Raw genomic sequence first — 20,867 nt, 5'->3', positions numbered from 1 at the left:
ATGGAGAGAGATAAATGATCAGTATATATTCTTTTAGATATTTTGAATGAATGTTTTAATTTTTGTTTGTTTTATTTATTAGACATATTTAAATAAATGAGTAAAATTACCAATATGACCAATATACCCTCATGTGCTTTACATGTGATCTGACTTAACTGGGAAAACAAACAAGGTTTAGGGTAAAGGACATAACTTGATTGGTTTTTCAAACATTAAGGATGTTTTCTGAGGTTATTAAAGACAAAGGACATACTTTGATATATTAGACATACATAAAGGACGAACTTTGAAATTTACTCTATTTTTTTTGTTTCGGGTGCTTGCTGGTCCCTTGTTCTATTTTATACTTCGGAATAAAATAGCCATCGTTCCAAAAAAAAAAAAAAAAAAAAAAAATAGAATTACTAAAGGGTTTTGAGTTGGCCTGAAAAAGCACTTAACGACTCAGATTTGACCATTAGATTTCCAGAAATAAAAAACAGAGGAATGCAGCAGGCAGCAGCGATGCACAACTGACTTCAACTTATGAGGTTGAGATTGTTATGCATCACCTTATTCAGCAAACAACAGCACCATCTTCTCCTACAAATACCCCCACCCAAACACACACACACTCTCACTCTCACTACCAACAACACACCAACAATGGCCTCTGATCTCAAGTCTAAATTCCTCCACGTTTATCAAACTCTCAAATCCGAATTACTCAACGATCCAGCCTTCGAATTCCACCACGATTCTCGTCAATGGATCGATAAGGTACATCATTCTCACCCGTTTCGTTATTCTTAATCGTGTTGTTAGGTTACAATATGCAATTCACGGATTTATTTTTAACTGTTTGTAGGTTTAATGATATGATTGTGGATTATACAGGTTCAGTTGTGTGATTAGGGCTCATTTTTAAGCTTACAGTTGATTAGTGGAGGTGTATTTGATGATTTGACAGTTGAAATAGATATTAAGTTGTTATAGCGAAAATGACGAATGCCGTTGGTATGTTATATGTGTTGGTGTGTACATCGTTTTTGAGTTCGAGTATCGGTGTGCAATTGAATTTACTTATAGGATTGAGTGGAGGGAGAGGACCTTTTGCATTGTTGTTAACGGAAAATAGCGATTAGGTACCTGTATGCTACATAGCGAATAGACTATTTTATAAATAGCAATACACTAGAAAAAAAATTATATGTATATTTATATCAAAATACCCTGGTATATATGCTATTTTACATGTATATTTAACAGAAACCTATAATCCAGCTATTTTATTTAAAAAAATAAAAATTAACTGTCACTATTCTCGCTATTAGTCGCTATAACCCTAATAGCGACACTACATCGCTTCGCTACATAGCGCGCTATAGCCGCTATTGACAACTATGACCTTTTGTCACATCGGAGTGATACGGGGTCGTAAGGCAAACCAAAACAAATCCGTGAGCTCCTCATGGGCAAGTGGACAATATTGGTTGCAATTGTTAGGTTTCAAGTGGCACGCAAAAGCAAATCAACGCACAAACAACACATACGAATTTTAACGTAATTCGGTCTCATGTGTGTGTTGATTTGCTTCCGCGCGCCTCTTTGTTCTTCAAAAGATGATAACAGCAGTAGAGCCTAAACCTCATCCTCAAACAACTTTGAGGGGTCAAATGTTACATCTTTGACCAGGTGAAAGTGGTTCATCGTGTTTTTTCTATTATTTGAATTTCTTGTACACTTTCTACAATGAAACTAAATTATTAAACTACTGCAATGGCTGCGGGTTCAGTAAGTTAATGTGTCTAGTAACATCATAACCAATTAACCATCTTGCAAGACATCCAAAACTTAAAAGTGTATTGGTTTTTTAAAGGTGTAACTATTACTAGCACTATCTTGTTATATATAAATGAACGATACCAATACTAAGGTTTGATTTCAAAAATGCCAAAACTACATAATATTCATGTGCCGCTAACAACAAAAGACCTGCTTTGTACACTCACCTACCTGTTGATAAACAAGACTTGAGGTTTAGACTTGGCACGTGTTGTTGCATCAAGGCTCATCTAACAACGAGAATCTTTGGGTAGTTATATAACTTAATACAGTTTTCGAATACCTCAATAAGAAATTACAAAGCTATGGTGGCTACCATGGTTTCCAATTTCTAGTCATCTGGCTTGAAACTTTAGGGATTACGAGCTTTATTGAGCGGCACATACCTCCAGTGTTTGGCTCCTCTAGGGTCCATTTTTCATTTCCTGTTTCATAATTGCAAACATGCAAGAGACCTATAGCTAAAAACAGTAACTGTAAATATCTTTTTTTTTCTGAAGATGCCTCTCAATTGTAACTCAAAAGGAAACAAGGTTCTAGGTACATTCAATTATGTTTAGTCAATATGGTAGGTATTTCATTATCATTGATACTTTGCATACATAGTGTTCCTTTTTCCTATACTTATGTTATGTTTTCGATCAACATACATATTAATGTGTGTTTATTACTAAAAGTTAAGAAAGAGTAGATGCTAATATAATATTAGCAACTGTCTTTATGCACTCCCTTTGTTCAACATAACACTTCATGTAGTTCATATATCTCTTATGTCTCATATGTAGTAACAATATATAATATCATCATCTTCAGAGAAAGGAATCACTAATAATATAAGGAATTGATTGTGTTTGTTTGCTTATGTCTTTGCAGATGCTTGACTACAACGTACCCGGAGGTAAGAATACTTGCTATTTCCTCGTAATTGTTTGAAAATAATCACTTTTATTAACGACCATATTGAAATGTGCTTCTCGTAGGAAAGCTGAATCGGGGCCTCTCTGTTGTTGACAGCTACCAGTTACTTAAAGGAGCAGAACTGACTGATGATGAGATTTTTCTTGCATCTGCCCTTGGTTGGTGCATTGAATGGGTAATAACTAATAAGTAATAACTATATAACTAAATCAATTTTAGGAGCCTGTTGTTTTTCTTAATCGTAAAGTGTTTTATAAATGAAGACTGTGTGGAGTAAGCATTAATGTTGTTTGCTCTATGTTTTGAATGAACACTTTGAATTATAGTTAATGACCATTTCACCCCTTTCCAGGAGTTAATACTAAATAAAATATAGTTGTTTGACAATACTTTATTGACAGAAACTAAAAAAAGAGATATTAAAGCCATTTTGATGATTCAAGAATGTTATTACTTGTTAACCTTTCCAGTGAAAGTTCTACATGAAATAAAGTTGCAAACTTATGAATTAGAGTAAAATGCCAAAATCGTCCCTGAGGTTTAGTCATTTCTGCTTGTTCCATCCAAAATGACTTTTTTGTGCATTTGAGTCCTTCAGGTTTGGCGTTTTATTTATTTCCATTTTCATCCTTGAGTTTGGCAATTTACTGCGACTTTCGTCCCTTGAAATTTGTCTCTCAGGGATGAAAATGGCAAGATTTCAAACTTTTTGGATGAAAATGGCACCTTAGGGACGAAAGTCGCAAAAGTGGTCAAACCTCAGGGATGAAAATGGCATTTTACTCTATGAATTATTTTTCTGGGAAAACAATTGAAATTACACATTGATACCAATTCAATAATAGTAAGGAAAAGTTGTTTGTCCAATATATAACCTGTAAAATGCAAAACATAATAATAAAAATCAAGTTTGGAAAAAATCGACAAATTAATAAACAGAACTCGAAAAATTAATTAAGATTTAAAACAATTGGAGTGCTTTTGAAAATCAACAAATTAGTTAATAAGCGACATAAAGTCATTTCTGATTCAAAATTCAACAACACTTAAGTAACTATTGCCAATGCATGATATACTTAAATGTTAAATCCTTCATGTCATTGTGTTTTGCAGCTTCAAGCATACTTTCTAGTCCCTGATGATATCATCATTGCATGATATTAATTCATCTTCATGTCATTGTATTTTGCAGCTTCAAGCATACTTTCTTGTGCTTGATGACATCATGGACGGGTCTCATACACGCAGAGGTCAACCCTGTTGGTTCAGATTACCCAAGGTGTGAAATGTGAATCTACATCAATAAGCTATTTCTTTCATATAGTTTCCATTTGATTATGTGCATACGTAATCTCTTAATGTTTGATTCTAGGTTGGTATGATTGCTGCAAACGATGGATTGATTCTTCGCAACCATGTCCCAAGAATTCTCAAAAAGCATTTTCGAGGAAAGCCGTATTATGTGGATCTAGTTGACCTATTCAACGAGGTTGGTTAGTTGGTTATTTTCATATATGTTCTTTTACTTGTTTGACCTGTTAGAGATCAAAGATAACCTGAATCAACCCATTCATAAACAGAAAGGCTGAAATTTACACCTCCACTTATAAAGCAGTGTTTATCGAGTACAGGTAGAATTCCAAACAGCCTCTGGACAGATGATTGATTTGATCACTACACTTGTTGGAGAAAAAGATCTCTCAAAGTATTCATTGTCTATGTAAGTGACCACCATAATTTTCTCATCAAACACACCATCCAATGTTTTATATGTTATGTATCTATATATGTATACACACACACACACACATATATATATATAGAGAGAGAGAAAGGTTAACATACTTCACGGCTTATCATACTTCACGTAGGAGACAATGGTAACCATTGGATCAGGGGTATAATCACGCATGGAACATATAATCACGCATGGGACCACATAATCACGCATGGGACCACATAATCACGCATGGGATCCAAAATTACGCACGTTATTTTGGTCAAAAAAATAATTACGCATGTTATATATTTCGTGAAGTACGTTAATGTACGTTAAGGCATGAAGTACATTATACTTTCTCTCTCTATATATATATTCAGTGGCGGAGCTTGACCAAAAGTTTCGAGTGGGCGTAAAGTGATGGGACCCAAAAGTTTTTTTTCCTATCGTTATGTTTCTAGTCGGGTCGGGTTGGCTATTCGATTCAAATCAGGTCAAATAATAATAGTTCCAAATAAAACAAAGTGTATATTTACCAAACTACCCATCATTTATACAAAGTTTATAAATATTTAGGATATAAAATTTGGGAAAAATAATCGGGGGGGCGATCCTGTATAATTTTAAAATTTTCAGACGAAAAATCAAAACTTGTACACTTATAACCGAAATATTGGGGTGGGCAGGTGCACCCCCGGGCACCCACAATACTTCGCATCTGTATATATTATATTTTCTAAAGTATATTATGTTGTGTTGTCTTGCAGTCATCGCCGGATTGTTCAGTACAAAACCGCTTATTACTCATTTTACCTTCCTGTAAGTAAATTTGTTGTTACTTCATTCTTCTTATGATTTACAAAAATGGTGCTTGCATTGTGCTGCTGAGTGATAAGTATGTTCTAGTCTAGATATGGATTAAGTTTTAAGTTATAATGTCTGTATTGTTTAAGGTCACTATAGTCATGCATACGTTAGTCCACTTAATCTTACAACATTATACTTTTCTTTTCTGATTCACGGTACATGCCTTCACTCATATACGCTAGTGGATAATTAAATTTACCACGATAGTTATTTTATTCTTTTTACTTTCTGCTTCAAGGTTGCTTGTGCGCTCCTTATGTTCGGTGAGGATTTGGACAATCATGTTGAAGTGAAGAATGTACTTGTAGAAATGGGTACCTATTTTCAAGTGCAGGTATTTGATCATCACTTGCACTTATTTGTATATAATTGGCACCTCTATTTGTGACTGTTAGTTTATAAAACCTTTGATACGATTGCAGGACGATTATCTAGACTGTTTTGGTGCTCCCGAGGTAATTGGAAAGGTAAATCCCGCAATATCTTTTGATATTTATTTAGTTCTTGAGTTACGGTTGAATTAAAACTCACCAAATATCATTAATCTCACTACGACAGATTGGAACAGACATTGAAGACTTTAAGTGCTCATGGCTAGTTGTAAAAGCTTTGGAACTTGCCAATGAGGAACAAAAGAAAGTCCTACATGTAAGCAACGATTACCAACTTCTATATTATTTATGGTGTTCATATATAGAATTATAGATACACATGCCAGCTACACATACATACACAGAAAGCATACGTATATGCATAGGCACATGCAAAAATACACCCATTTTATGTTAAATATTTTTCGGGCATAGCCTTATGCCACAGGTTGGGTAACTGTTTAAAACGGTTTTGAGTTGAAACTGGCCATCATGAGTATGGATCGAAAAGGGTGGGCTGGGTTGACCCAGTGACCCACAAACACAACTGTCGTAGTGGGTCGGGCGGGTTGGGTAACGGGTCGAGACTAAATGGACCACTTTTAGTACAAGTCAAAATGGGCTGGGTTGGCGCGCAACTAGTGTATTGTCCATCCCTTAATTTTGCTTACGATTTAATTATCCAGGAAAATTATGGAAAAAAAGACCCCTCTTCGGTTGCAAAAGTGAAGGAACTATACAACACTCTAAATCTTCAGGTTTGTGGCTTTTATCTCGGTTCTCCCTGTGGGTAAATTTGAAAAATGGAAACATATTAGTTGGAATTTGAGGGTATTGGAATTCAAATGTCATTCCATGCTTTGTTTTGTTGGCAAAAATCTAAGAACCGGAATAGCTAATTCCATAAAATGAAGGAATTCAACATTCATTTGCCAAATGGCTGGAATGTTTACAGCTCCATTGGAAATTTGAATTTTGACAAAGTAAATCATCAGTAACCATACATATACTATACCGTTAGCATAATATTATACTATATTTTATTATTCTAGTTATATAGTAAATTTGATATTATTTAGCATAATATCTATATCTATATTATTATAATAAATAAAAACGAACTTTGGCCACTTGGCGTTCACTTAAACTATTAAGTGCCACGTGGCAACCTCTTAACCCATTGTTATTGTTTTTAGGAGGGAAAATACAAAGGTTTGATCAACATATGGTTTAAGTTTGCTGATTGAATAATATATATTTAAACTTTCTTAATTATGAACTAAAAACGTAATAGTCTCATCTTTCTATACTAATAAACAAAAATCCTTTTTGGACACATGTCATTCTCTTGTAATTTCTCACCCTTAATGTCATTCTCTTGTAATTTCTCTCCCTTATTTTTTATTTATCTCTTTTATTAAATAATAATAATATTATTAAACATCAATTTAACTAAATCTATTTATCTCTTTTGTTTTCATAATCTGAAATTGATTTCTTTTTTAAATCTAAAGTTTTAATCTTTAGCAAGTTAAGTCTAAAGTTTCAATCTTTGGTATTTTAACCCCTTTGATTAATTTGATTTTTCACTTTTAATTCAAAAGTTTTCATCTTTTGCAATTTAACCCCTTTAATTTTTTTTTACTTTCAACCCAAAGCTTTTCATCTTTCGCAGTTTAATCTCAACACTTTTTTTACTTTCAACTTTAGTCTCTTCTATATTTTTCATCTTTCATAAGTTCTCCGTTTAACGTGTTGTTCTAAATTTCCGAGTTAGCACGCCGCAACGTGCGTGTGGGGTTCAACGTTTTTTCATCTATTTTTTTCCTGTTTGACATGTTCGTCGCAGCACGTCAATTTTTCCCGTTTGATAGGTCTGTCGCAACGTGCGAGTCAGAGATCGACTTAGTTATTTTTTTCTCGGTTTTACACATAGGCTCGTGGTCATGTGAGAAACATTTGCCTTTCATCTAACATGATATATAACTAATGAATCCTCCGCCGCATTGCGGCGGGTGGTAATTCTAGTTAACATTAAAAGCAAATATAATAAATGATTTTTTCCTTAATTATCAATTGGATTGAATTTAAAACTTTTGAAGTAGTAAATGGTTTCGACTCTAATTCAAATTCAAATTCCGTAATTAATCATTTCCTTATTACAGAATTTGATTTAAAATACGTAAGTGTGTCATTAAGATTAAAAACAAATATAATATTTATATCTTTCCTAACTTATCAAATAACTATAGTTTTTTTTTATCAAATTGTATATGTTAGGAAATCATTTTTGAGTTTAATTTAAATTTAAATTCAGTACTAATACTAAGTTTAAACCAATTTTGATTTAATAAGCATAATCATCTCATTAACATTAAAATCAAAATTAGTAATGGAACACTTCTTTCATTTAAAATTTTATGAAAAGATTTCTTTAAACACTGTTAAATAATATAATTTATTGTTAGAACATCCGTGTAATACACGGGACTAAAACTCGTTATACTATATATAATTATTCTAGTTGTTTACCTTACAAACAAAAATTCATAAATAATTTAAAATTTTAAGCTTAATAAATTTTAAATAATCTTTTGTTATTATTATTATTATTATTAGGAAAGAAATATTGGATTTTAATAATACCAACTATTTGTCGTTGGCCGTCAACAGTTCCAACTTCAAAAATAACCACTTCCAGTCCCAACTATTAACATATTGGCCACCAATGGACCCTGACTGACAGAACCCTAACGTCCTTAGTCTCCGGTCGTTGAAAAAACGTTTTTGACCAGAAAAAGGTTTCTAAAGGTACGATCTAAGGTTATAAAGAGGTTTGGGACAAAAATGTTGAGTTTTCCGGCCAAAAAGTTGAGTTTTCCAGGCAAAAATGAGTTTTCCAGTCAAAAAGGAGTTTTCCGACTACCTCAATAATTGGGGCTTTTACTAGAAAAAGGTTCCTAAAGGTCCGTAATAAGGTTAAAAACAGGTTTGGGACGAAAAGATTTGAGTTTTCCGGCGAAAAAGGAGTTTTCTGGCCAAAAACGTTTGTCCGGTGACCGGAGACTAACAGCGTTAGGCTTTTGTTAGTCAGGGTCTATTGGAGGCCAATATGTTAATAGTTGGGACTGCCAGTGGTTATTTTTGAAGTTGGACGACCAATGGCAAATAATTGGGATTATTAAAATCCAATATTCCTTATTATTATTGTTGTTGCTGCTGCTAATTATCTACTATAATAATAATAGTAATTATTTATCAATATTACGGTTATGAATTCCATTTCATTCCCCCAACCAAACACACATGGCATGACAGCTATTTCTTCAGATTCCAATCCTTTGACAGATACTACATCTCCCAAAACATTAGACATATTCTTAACTAACTTTGTGGCTGGCTATACATGTAGGGCGTATTTGAAGATTATGAGAGCACAAGTTACAAGAAGCTAATCACGTCCATTGAAGGTCACCCAAGCAAAGCCGTACAAGCAGTGTTGAAATCGTTCTTGGGAAAGATATACAAGAGGCAAAAGTAGGTAATTTATCCTACCAAATAATTTTTTTGTGTTTTTACTATGTGTAATAAGATTTCTACATTGTTTGTAACAACTGTTTTGTAGTTTCTGATTCGTCGTTTTTAATGTTCTTTATTGACAATTTTTTTGAGTTATTTGTTGGATTACGAGTAGGTCGAAATTTTGTAATATCAATTGGGCTAGATGGTTAGACTTTAACATTCGTGACGCTATTTTGTAATCTTTCGGGTTCCAGCTTCTTGCTGGCCCAGTTTCTATATCTTGTTATATAGAAGTTTCGCCGTTCAAAAAAAAAAAAAATTTGTTGTGATAGTAACAGTTCTGGAACGATCGAAGGACTCATAAGATGTGTAAATTCTTTAGTTTTTACGCGACATCTAGAGATTCATTGTGGTTTTTTTACACTTTGTGTGGAGATCCTTTGTTGTTAATTTGGTACTTATTTTTTTTACCATACCTATAACTCTTTTTGCAAACACAAAATAAAATAGTGTTTATATTTGATCCTTCTCCAGTTCTAATAACCTACAAATAAAATTTCTTGTTTTTCTATAAAATTCTAGTTTTCTCAAAAATTTAACACTAACTTTTTTTTGAATGACAAATCTTACATACTCCTAAATTACACCAAATAAATCCTAATCTATTTCTTGCATGAGATTGAATGCAAGACATTCCATTAAGAGTCAAGAGTAGTGGCGGACCCATGATTTTTTTTCTAGAAGTGCGGACGAAGGGTTCAACCATATTTTCAAAGAATGCGATCGGGTTTTTTGCCTAAAAAATACACTGATTTTGTTTTCAAGGGGTGCGCCTGCTCACCCACCCGTTAAGGTAGGTTCGCCCCTGGTGCCCCTACCAAGTGAAACATGAAACATCAAAAACCTTTTTAGAGTTTTAGCTTGCTAAGCACTACCTCACAAAATAGTGGGTTTTTTAGATAGCGATAATATAAGATAATGCTTTGTAGAATTCCGAATATACCGTTGAGACGTGCTTATTTTTATCTACGTTTCCATAAATGTTTTGTTCAAAATCTAACAGGTCAAATATAATTATTATTTTTTCTTTACTGTAACAAACCAAATCGATATCGTTTGAACAACTTCGGTAGCGGAACCAATATTCATTTTTATGGTTTCCAATTAAATTTCGTTCCGATTTCGGTCGAATGGTAAAAATAAGGTTGTATTCAAAACACAATTGTTTTTTAACTTTTTCGCACCTTAAGCCATAGCGAGTGCCGGTAACATACCGATACAGTAACAACTAAATCGGTTCCGATCAAACAACATCTGTACCAATATCACTACTATCGAAAAAGTTACCAATATTCGTTTTCGGTTTCCAATCAGTGTAAAACACGTGTCGAGCACTGGTACCACCACAATGCGCGAAGAAATTCTTCTACTAGTTTTAAGGAAGTGTGACTGAGTTAAGAAAACTTGTTAACTTTAGTCACAAGAAAAAAGGACTAAAACGGTTCATGTAAGTTATTTGAAGGGGTGAAAATGACATAAAAGTAAAGTTCCTTTGTTGGTTACGGATATGTACCCTATCTCCATCACTTCAATCTTATTCTTCCTCAAATCATTATTTATAGGTTTTTCTGGTTTCAGTTTGATTTCAATTTTTTGAATCTTCGAGTCGATATTCGTCAGTAAATCCACAAAATCCGCTAGGTTTTCTCTATTTCAGCACACATCCGACTGTTTTTCGCAAGGTTAGTTGTCAATTTCCGCATCTACATCATTATATTTCGCTGTGAGATTGAATCTGTGTTCAATACGAGATCTGTAAGTGTTTATAGTGAGCTAATTGTTCGTTTTGAATTGTTGAGTTGTTGAATTGTTGAATTGTTGAATTGTGGTTTAGTGTTAAGGAAATTGAATTATGTGTTGAGGAAATTGAGGATCTGTGATTGCGAATTGTTACAGTTTGAAGATCTAGGGTTCATGTTTAGTTGATTTAGTTTGATTAGAATTTTCTGTGGAGTAAGTATCGAGATCTGAAAGTAAGTTTCAAGTATAGGATTTGTTATTTTGTGATTTGCATGTTAGCTGATTGATATGTTAGGTTGTTTTAGGGTTTTGGTATGAGCTTGATTTGTCTCGAAAGTAATCGGTGTATTGGTGACAACATTTGGAGTTTTGGACCAGAATTCATGATGTATAAAAGTCAATAAATATTTTGAGAATGTGACCATTAATAGAGATTTGCTTGTGGGTGATGATCTTATATAATAAATTCAACTCCAAATGTTGAAGACTTGGATATATTTTATAGAGATTAGCATGGTTGTAGTTGACTTAAGTTGCTTGATTGATTGGATTGAAAATTTATGTCCAACCCTTAGCAGTGGAATCATGTGATTGATTGTGTTGCTCGACCTTCATTTTGAATTTTCTTTGGATTTGATGATTGATGATTCTAGTCGGGACGTTGATCTTCCATGAAACTTAGATTGGATTTTGTTTTCTAGGCATGGTAATTGGTTTATTGTTGTAGTCATCGATTGTGGTTGGAAGGGCCATACATGCCCTGACTATGCATAGGTTTTGTTTTGTTTTTTTTTCAGTCATTTATTTGCTCTATGTAGTTTGGTGATTTAAAGGAGGAGACAATGAGATTGAACATATAATCATTTGTAGTTGGCAATAAATTTGCATGTTTCGTTTATTTTGGAATCATGAAAAGAAATAATTTAGTAGACAAACAAAAAAAAATATTTAGTTACGACTGGAAACTTGAACTTTGATTATGATAACTATGCAACTTTGGGAAATAGAGAAATTCTTATAAAGGGTGATTGCTCACGTGACTAAAGTGTATAAATCAAAGTTTGTAATAAAAAAATATTGCAAAGTGGAAGTATGAATTATTAAGAAAAAGCACTCTTATGCTTAAAAAAAAAGAATTACACTAAGACTCTTGCTTGTAAACTAAATCGTACAAGTCAAAAATCTCCTTAAAATGTGTTTTCAATGTAGATCAAAAGTTGGGGCCACTTTCGTGTTAACATAAAATGTATTGAAAACATTTTCTAATTACTAGCCATGTCAGTTGCAGTGAATGTGCTATGACTCGTCTGTACAGATTCTTACCCCCCGTCGTCCGCTTATCATAAAAGGCGGTGATGGGATCACGTGAGAAAGTGTCCATGGAATATGTGCTGTGGTTTGTGAGGTTTGATAGTTATAGCTTACTGCACTTGGCTTCAGCGGAAATCGATGCCAATAAAGGATTTAAGGAGGAGTTCGGAGAGGCACTTCCAAAATTCTCATATGATTTGACTAAGGAAGATAACGGGGGAAGGCTTCCCTTCGGCGAGTGTGTGATCTATTTTGTGGAGAGAGATCTGGGTGTTGCCACACTGCTACACTTTTTCCATTTATACCGACCACCACAATCTGTCTACATGAATGACAAGACGAGTGAATTCCGTGTTCGCACTGCGACAACACTTGAATCTTGTCTCCATCTGCTTATTCCACCAAACAGATCACACACTCGTTGAAGAATAGCTTTTCTTTGTTATCTTACTTAGTTGAATTATCTGATAATTTCGGAAGCGCCTCTACGAGTAATTCTTTATAGGCCATCGATTTCCGTTGAAGCCAAGCGTGGTAAGCTACCATCATCAAACCCACAACACAAACCGGAGCACATGGTAAAGCAACAAAGATAAGGACGAAACTGGATTCCATGGACACTTTCCCAGGCAATGCCGCCAAAACCTTTGATGATGAGTGGATGGCAATGTATAGGTAGAATAATGAGGCATATATCTCCAAACCGAATTTGTGCAACACCATGTATACTATATGGATCATCACTCATGTAATTAATGAAAATTAGTATTTTTACCTCATCAATCATGTGACATTTATCTCCAAACTAAATTCACACGGCACACTATAGGTTGTCACTTGTGTGATTAACGAAGGTTGGTATTTATTACATGATAAATCATCTAATATTTATCTCCAAACCAAGTCATGCAACACTCGCATTCAGTGGCGGACCCAGGATTTTATTTCAATGGGGTCCATTTTTGGGTCGGTCCTCGTTCGGGTCGAGTTAAAGTGAGGTTTGAACTAGATTTTTTTTAAGAAAATAAGAAAAATGGGCTTATCAAGGATTGAACCCATGACCTCTTGGTGGAAAAGAGGGAGATTTACCACTACACCAGCTTTCTTTTCATTTCTATGGTGTCCACCTAATTGTATTTATGGGGTCCATATACAATTTAATATACTGAATCTACTTTTTTTTTAAAAAAGATTGGGGTCCGGGGACCCCGGTGGCACCAATGTGGGTCCGCCCCTGCTCGCATTTATGAAAAATATTCCATCTTGAAAGAGCTTAATATTTATCTCCATAGGTCATTTAACAATGTGATAAAAAAAGATGGCGTGTTTTGCATGATTAGTCAAGAAAGATTTGACTCCAAACCAAATTTATGTAATAACTAAAACGTTCTTAAGCTAATATTTATGAAAGATATTCCGTCTTGAAAGTTAATCATGGTTCTTGAAAGAGCTTAAATTCTCATTTTTGTTCTTATCCTTATTCTTTTTATTATTCTTATTACTTTTTGGTAGGGTGGAAGCTATTATAGCAATGTTTACTGATAAGATTTTATATCAATTCTGACAGTTATAAATTGATTGCTCCTTCTCATCAAGTGATTTATAAAGTTTAAATTAAATCAGCAATAGGAAATGGTCAAAAGGTAACTTCTATCCTTCCATTTGCTCCTTCCCCTTTTGCATTTTTTTCATGTAGTTGAAATGCTTTGACAATATTTTCTTTTTTTTTTTTCATTTCAGGAGCAAGTATGGATCATTTTAATGTGCAACAGGTACCATGTCTCAGTGTTTAGAGGGGGTCAGACACTTATTTGCTTCCCTGCTACACTGCTGTGATCTTGAGCTGTATAAACAATCAAGAGGCCTTGAAGATCCTGAAATTCTAGCCAGAGAGACAGTGTGTATGCAACTATTTTAATTATTCCATTGCATTTTTCTGTGTAAATTTAATACAGTAAAATGTCATTTTCATCCCTTTGGTTGGGCGTATTTTGTGTTTTTCGTCCAAAGGTTTGTTTTTTCGCATCTGGATCCAAAAGGTTTGTTAACTTAAAGGGAAATTTGGTCAGGGGTGTTTTCGTCTTTTTTTTTTGTTAACTTAAAGGGCAATTTGGTCATTTTCATGTACAAGCATTTAGCATAATGTACAAGTTATCAAAATACCCTTACTAAATAAAAAAGAGGAAAATACCCATGACTTAACGGAGAATTGTGGATGGAGTTAACGGCCCGGATGAAAATGGCAAGATTTCAAACCTTTTGGATCCAGATGCGGAAAAACAAACATTTGGACGAAAGTCGCAAAACTGACCAAACCTCAGGGACTAAAATGGCATTTTACGCTAAATTTAATTTTATATGTTAATTTAACATTAACATTTATTTAAACTAAATTTTAATATTTATGAGTCATTTTTTGCATACAAAATGACCTAAATTGGACTTAGTGACTAAGATGTACAAAAAATGTACCCATGGTCATTTTTGACAAACTTTCAAAAATTTTGTATTATGTAAAAAAATAGTCGGTAAAAATTGATTACATATATAGGCTAATGATACTTCTTTTATGTGATCATGACTGGATGTAAATTGTAAATGCTTTCTCTGTACCAACAAGGCAACAATTTGTATTGATGATCTTAAAGATGGCATTTTGGAAACTATTCATGTTAAGATTTGTCTTTTTTTAATTCATGATGAAAGAAGCTGACATCATACTGAAAAAAGGTTATTATTTTCTTAATGCAGTTAGTGTAAGTGAAATTGAGGCACTTTATGAGTTATTTAAGAAGATAAGCAGTGCAGTCATTGATGATGGGCTAATTAATAAGGTAAGTATTGATGTTCCTTTATCGTGGTCTCCACGTTTGGTTTGTTTTTTTTTTTTTTTTTTTTTTTTGCCAGTGAAAGAATTTAACTTTGATACCCATCGCAGGAGGAGTTCCAGCTGGCATTGTTTAAGACGAATAAAAAAGAAAGCTTGTTTGCCGATCGGGTATGTTTTTATTTTTAAAGAACCATAAATAGGGATAGGTTTCCCATGCATAAGACTTTCAAGAAGAAGCTGTAGTTGGATTATGGCATGGTATTGACTATGGAGAAGCATTGTTTGACCTTATATTATTGGTCAACTCTAGGTGTTTGACCTGTTTGACACGAAGCATAATGGAATCCTGGGTTTCGAGGAGTTCGCTCGTGCACTCTCAGTATTTCATCCTAATGCCCCTGTTGATGATAAAATTGAATGTAAGTTTAAATCTTATTTTTTTATTTCTCTGTTAATATAGTATTAATTTACTTCAATTAGTTCTTACTTCTTACAGTTCTTTGCAATACTTTTCTTATTTGATCCTGATTATATACATGTGTGTGTCTGTGTGTGTGTGTGAATGTGTAACATATTGTACGATCAAGAATCTTATTCTTTCTTTTTTTGTTTGTAGTTTCCTTTCAGCTTTATGACCTCAAGCAGCAAGGTTTCATAGAGAGGCAAGAGGTGAAATTTTTTCGTAGACGAAAACACTGCGTTTTTAGCGATTTTTATTACTAGAAACTGGAAGTTGGTTAATGTTTAACATCTAAAATACTCTTCTCTTTAACATATATAGATGTCATTTTATTCCGTTTATCTAATCATCTATAAAACTCTTAAATTTCTCTCTAGATTTCTCAAATCAACTCTTTGTAGGAAGACTATGCTGTTGATGTTGTAGCTCAATTGTTAATTTCACACGTTTAATTGTCGTCTTGTTTGACTGTAGTCAACACACTGATCGTTTGGTCAACTTTTCAATATGTAGGTAAAGCAAATGGTGGTAGCTACCCTTGCTGAGTCAGGCATGAATCTTTCAGATGATGTCATCGAAAGCATCATCGACAAGGTAGTTTTTCTGACTCTTTTTTTTTTTTTTTTGCTTCAAACCTTGGATAATAATAATTTTCGACATTGTTTACTTCCCTATATACAACTTAATTACAACCCACCAACCTGTTTGCCTTGTGAAAAATAGTTATCATTCATAAATATCCATTTTTTATAATATTTCTTGAACATAATAATTAATAAACAAGTATTTTTTTAGACATTTGAGGAAGCCGATACAAAACATGATGGGAAGATCGACAAAGAAGAATGGAGGAGTCTTGTACTGCGACATCCATCCCTTTTAAAAAATATGACGCTTCAGTATCTCAAGTACGTATACCTTCTATTTGTTGTTATTATTATTTAAATATTTTTTTTACTACAATCATTTATAAAATCTAACCTGGTTGTTAAAAACCACAAGTGCAAGTTGGTTTCTGTTCTTAGATCTTTTTTAAAAAATTGCTTGCTACAATCAAGAAAAAGTTTATTTTGTTTTTATTTCATGCGGTTTGTCCTTTTAATCTTAAATTTTTCTTGGAATTTGATGTAGGGATATCACGACAACGTTTCCAAGCTTCGTTTTTCACTCGAGAGTAGAGGATACGTAACCAATTGAGAACGTAGTCGGAGATTTGTGTGTTTTTATTGTGGTTTTGTTCTCACAAGCAGAGGTGAGTTTGTGGATAAACTTTTGGTTTTTGAATGATTTGATTGTGACCGCCATTCTATCAAAGTATATTATGTTTATAAGACACCTTTATTATTAGACTATGATTATTGAATAAGAATTATTGTTGGCAGCACATATCCCCCTTTATTTACAAAGATTTTTGGATTCCAAAAAAAAATAATGAACCCCATGTATGAGAACCAAATCTATTGTCGTGTTCCAAACGACTTGTATTGTATAATGGTGTAATCAGTGAACATGGACGATAGCGCCCACAGACTCGCTACGTCGCCTTCTTTGGTGGACTGATTTCTACCGGGATGTGAGGGTTGTACTGTAACAGACGAGCTAGACCTCTGTAACCTCAATGGATGGCCCATGTGATGTCAAATTGAGGGGATCCAGAGAAGAGAGGCGGGGGAACCTCCGAGAAAGAATTTTGTTTTGGGCATAATTCACTCCGTATCGTCGATCTACTCATTCGAGGGGGCAAGGATACCGCACTTAAGGTGGAAGTGATCACATCTCAACAAGTCCATAAATGTTTGGAGACAAATGTGGAACACGAGATCTCAACACATACATTTCTTTATTTATTTGTTATTTGTACTAAAACAGTAAGTGTATAATCGATTTTGAATAACCCCTTTAAAAGGATTTGCAGAATGTATAACCCAAGACTAAACACTCTTTAGTTCAAACGAAAGCTTGTTGAGGGTCCTAACCGAAACCAAAACTCGATCAAAATAGAAAGACCTAATAAGTTCTGGTGTGTATGCGAGCGGATTTGAAACATGCCTCTATGAAGAAGAGGAAACCGAATAGTGAATTGTATTATTCATCTAAGGGTACTAAGTAATGCAATTTCAAGTTGAAATCAGGCAGAACACGAGAGTGATGCTGATCCTCAGTCCGATAACTTTTCTCCTAATAACGATATCTAATGTTATCACTTTGTTATGGTTTGACCCTCATAAAGTGTTGCTACCAGCAGTAGAGTTTTTGAAACGGAATGTAAACAAATTTGTAACGCAATTAGCAACTAATATGACGAGGTATTAAAACGGGTTATTGCTTTGACCCGATTCAGGTATGTGAAATGGGTCAACTCTCATTGAGAACATAAGGTTCGACGAGAGTTAATCGAGTCGTAGGTGGGTTTCGAATTACCCAAGGTGAGGTATATCAAGCAAATTGAAATTTTGATATTATGTTCTTATGGACATAATGAAATTAAAATAGGATACGGGTTAAAAGAGTAGTCTTGGTCGAAACAAGCTTTTAAAATGTCTTTAGTTATTGAAGGACTAAAGTTGATTAAAATGCTCTCGGATGATAAACCGGGCAAACGACCCATAAGGGTAGTTTGAATGTGAGTTTTATAATTTGGTAAAATCCTTTCGGTAGGATACAATGGTAGTCTTAACTATTTTGACTTAAAAATACATAATGGGTCTTTTTGGTAAATGTGTCAAACTTGAGGGTAAAATGGGAATATAATGAATTTTCCTATCATAATCCATCACAATTGATGTTGTGATGATAGATGAATGAAGATCATTAAGCGGGAATAAGAGATATGAAGGATTGTAGATAATTTAAGCTTAAAGTGCTTAAATCTCATAACGGGTAAAAAAATACGCATAAAGCGGGTAATGGTTGCGTAATTCATAGAAGTTATGAATCCGGGTTAAGGATTTTGGGTTAAATATGTAGGCCATGGTTTTACGGTCATTTAGAAACAAGTTTGAAGTAAAACAGATGAGAATTGGAGAAGTTATGAGTTTATAAAAGAAAAATGGTAGTGCTGGGAGCTTGCAGCTCTCAGCTACGAAACTTTCTGGAAATAACAGGCTTTCGCCACCTACGGCGGGCAAGGCCCTTTGGCGCCGCGCCCCACCACAGCCTTTCGCCACCCGCGGCCCGTGACGGACACCAGAACTGGCAAACGTTGTTTATCTTACTTGTTTTGACATACGGACTCACTTAGATATGTTATAAACTCCAAATAACTACCGTATTTCATGGTTTATGAAATATAGGTAACGATTGGAAGTATCGGATGATGATCAAGTTCAACAAAGAACCGAACACGATTAAGTTCAAGCTTCCGCATTACATTTCGTCATTTCGAAATTAAACAACGATAATATGTTGAAATGCTTTAAATTTTAAGACGTTTTATGAAATTCGTAGATCTTTAAAGGACATGTATTGTAAAAGTACACTTAAATTCAAATTATTTATGAAATTACGATTGATATAATAAAGGTCTTACAGTTATTTTCCCTTTGTATGTTTCCATGTGTCTCATGGTAAACACTCCGCAGTCCACCCCATTTTTCAAAGTTCTCCAAGGCATATATACATGTATATATATATATTTTTTTTTTATTGTAGCACACTCTAATCTTTTCATTCATAGTGCAGGTTTTGTGCGACTTTCTAGGTAAAGATACAGTATTCTTTGCTACAATCAGCAATGCAATTATTTGTTAGCATATTTGTAGGTGTTTTTAATGATTAAAAAGCAATGATGGTACTTACCGGGATTTTTGGAACTGCTTTGTATCTTTCGCCGAATGGTTAGACATGCTTGGAGTTGTCAATTAGCTCAATTTTGCCTAGCTGACTTTTGCATGCACGTTAGATTGATTTCAGGTTAGATGGATGAACGAAAGGCCACTTAGACGTTGCATGAAGCTACACAGCATTTGAAGATGACATTTCTAGTTAAAAACGCTTGTTTAATAAATCACTTTTTATACATTAAATTTTTTTATTTAAATTTAAATGTTTCCTGTGTTTGGGGAAATTGACTTAAATGTTTTTCGCCTCGTATATTATTAAAAAAATCAAATATTTTAGACTATTTATGCAATGATGATCCAACTGTTTAACACCCGATTTTAGGGTCTTGCAGATTTATATTACAACCGAAAAGCTAAAGAAGTTTCGCTTCCACCACTCGCTAAAAATATCATCGGATCACATTCAAACACATTAGTCGAAATAAGAAAGGGGGCATGGTGAAACTTTTGTTAAACTATATTGCTGCTGTCTTGAATGATGTTTAAATAATGGGCATAACTCGTGAGATCAAGATGCAAGGATGGCAATGAGGGGGAGTTTGAGATAGTTACTGTTAAACTTAGTACCATATTCATTGGGTTTGTGATGAATAAGGGTATAATCGTCATCACTATACCGTCAGCTAGTTAAAAATTACCCATTGGGATTCTCGAATGCATTTCTTACTATTTTAAGTTTTATATAATTTTATTACCCAAGAAAACTAGAAATTAGTGAATTAGTAGGTTATTCAATTACCAAGGACAAAAGATAATTTACAAGGTAGTTTCAATAAACAGGTTCGTATGTTTCGAGTAATCACTTTGTGTATCACCTTATATCATACATGCCCCATACTCATAATTCCTTTAATAATAATTCCATACCCGAATACCTGTCTCGAATGCTTTGGGTTTGCCCATCGGATTCGGTTCGTGTGTCACGTTCCTAATACAACATAGCCGCTCTAGGGGTAAAGTTTGAACCAAAACTTTCTAAAGGAGACACAAATGAAAGATAAAAGTAGGGTTGTGTATGGGTCGGTTTTGACCAAAAATCATAACCGTGACTGTGACGTCGGTTACTGGATAATTATAACCATAACCGATACGATTAATCAGTTTTGATGGTTACAGTGGGTCCGTTAACCATAAATTTACGTCTAACTTAAAATAACTCAAAACTTTTTTTGACCATGACATAAATTATTATTATACTTTTGTATATATTAATGTATTACATAGTATTAAAAAGATACATGTAATTTATAATATTAATACCGTTTATTACCAAACATTCAAACAAAACGATATGACATAAACAATAAACTCAAACAAACATTCAACCAAAACAATATGATATAACGCATAAATTCTAATAAACGTTAAACCAAAAACATCAAATATTGAAAAATTGTGA

General features: G+C 33.8%; 2 protein-coding genes across 2 annotated transcripts; both read left to right on the top strand.

Annotated features, from left to right (window-relative positions):
• Positions 1-451: 451 nt before the first annotated feature.
• On the top strand, positions 452-9,385 carry LOC110873532 (farnesyl pyrophosphate synthase-like). The gene is made up of 12 exons (XM_022122467.2): positions 452-762; positions 2,701-2,725; positions 2,808-2,920; positions 3,938-4,024; positions 4,118-4,234; positions 4,377-4,465; positions 5,233-5,284; positions 5,571-5,666; positions 5,755-5,799; positions 5,891-5,980; positions 6,390-6,461; positions 9,116-9,385. The coding sequence occupies exons 1-12, from the start codon at positions 529-531 to the stop codon at positions 9,242-9,244; spliced, it is 1,149 nt and encodes a 382-aa protein (XP_021978159.1). The 5' UTR covers positions 452-528; the 3' UTR covers positions 9,245-9,385.
• Positions 9,386-10,814: 1,429 nt separating this feature from the next.
• LOC110873533 (calcineurin B-like protein 2) lies at positions 10,815-17,012 on the top strand. Its single transcript, XM_022122468.2, has 10 exons — positions 10,815-10,967; positions 13,904-13,979; positions 14,077-14,237; positions 15,088-15,170; positions 15,275-15,334; positions 15,477-15,585; positions 15,783-15,835; positions 16,140-16,220; positions 16,422-16,534; positions 16,758-17,012. The coding sequence occupies exons 3-10, from the start codon at positions 14,114-14,116 to the stop codon at positions 16,813-16,815; spliced, it is 681 nt and encodes a 226-aa protein (XP_021978160.1). The 5' UTR covers positions 10,815-10,967; positions 13,904-13,979; positions 14,077-14,113; the 3' UTR covers positions 16,816-17,012.
• The last annotated feature ends 3,855 nt before the right edge of the window (positions 17,013-20,867 follow it).

The sequence above is a fragment of the Helianthus annuus genome, chromosome 8 (assembly GCF_002127325.2).
Source record: "Helianthus annuus cultivar XRQ/B chromosome 8, HanXRQr2.0-SUNRISE, whole genome shotgun sequence".
Lineage (NCBI taxonomy): Eukaryota > Viridiplantae > Streptophyta > Magnoliopsida > Asterales > Asteraceae > Helianthus > Helianthus annuus.
This window is presented reverse-complemented; position numbering and strand designations above follow the sequence as displayed.

Bases quoted from the DNA above. Each gene is read 5' to 3' on its own strand.
- LOC110873532 (XM_022122467.2), top strand. From the start codon at position 529: ATGAGGTTGAGATTGTTATGCATCACCTTATTCAGCAAACAACAGCAC. The intron at 4,025-4,117 runs GTGTGAAATGTG...GTTTGATTCTAG, and splicing joins GTTGGTTCAGATTACCCAAG to GTTGGTATGATTGCTGCAAA. The intron at 4,235-4,376 runs GTTGGTTAGTTG...TATCGAGTACAG, and splicing joins TAGTTGACCTATTCAACGAG to GTAGAATTCCAAACAGCCTC.
- LOC110873533 (XM_022122468.2), top strand. From the start codon at position 14,114: ATGTCTCAGTGTTTAGAGGGGGTCAGACACTTATTTGCTTCCCTGCTA. The intron at 15,171-15,274 runs GTAAGTATTGAT...TACCCATCGCAG, and splicing joins ATGATGGGCTAATTAATAAG to GAGGAGTTCCAGCTGGCATT. The intron at 16,221-16,421 runs GTAGTTTTTCTG...GTATTTTTTTAG, and splicing joins TCGAAAGCATCATCGACAAG to ACATTTGAGGAAGCCGATAC.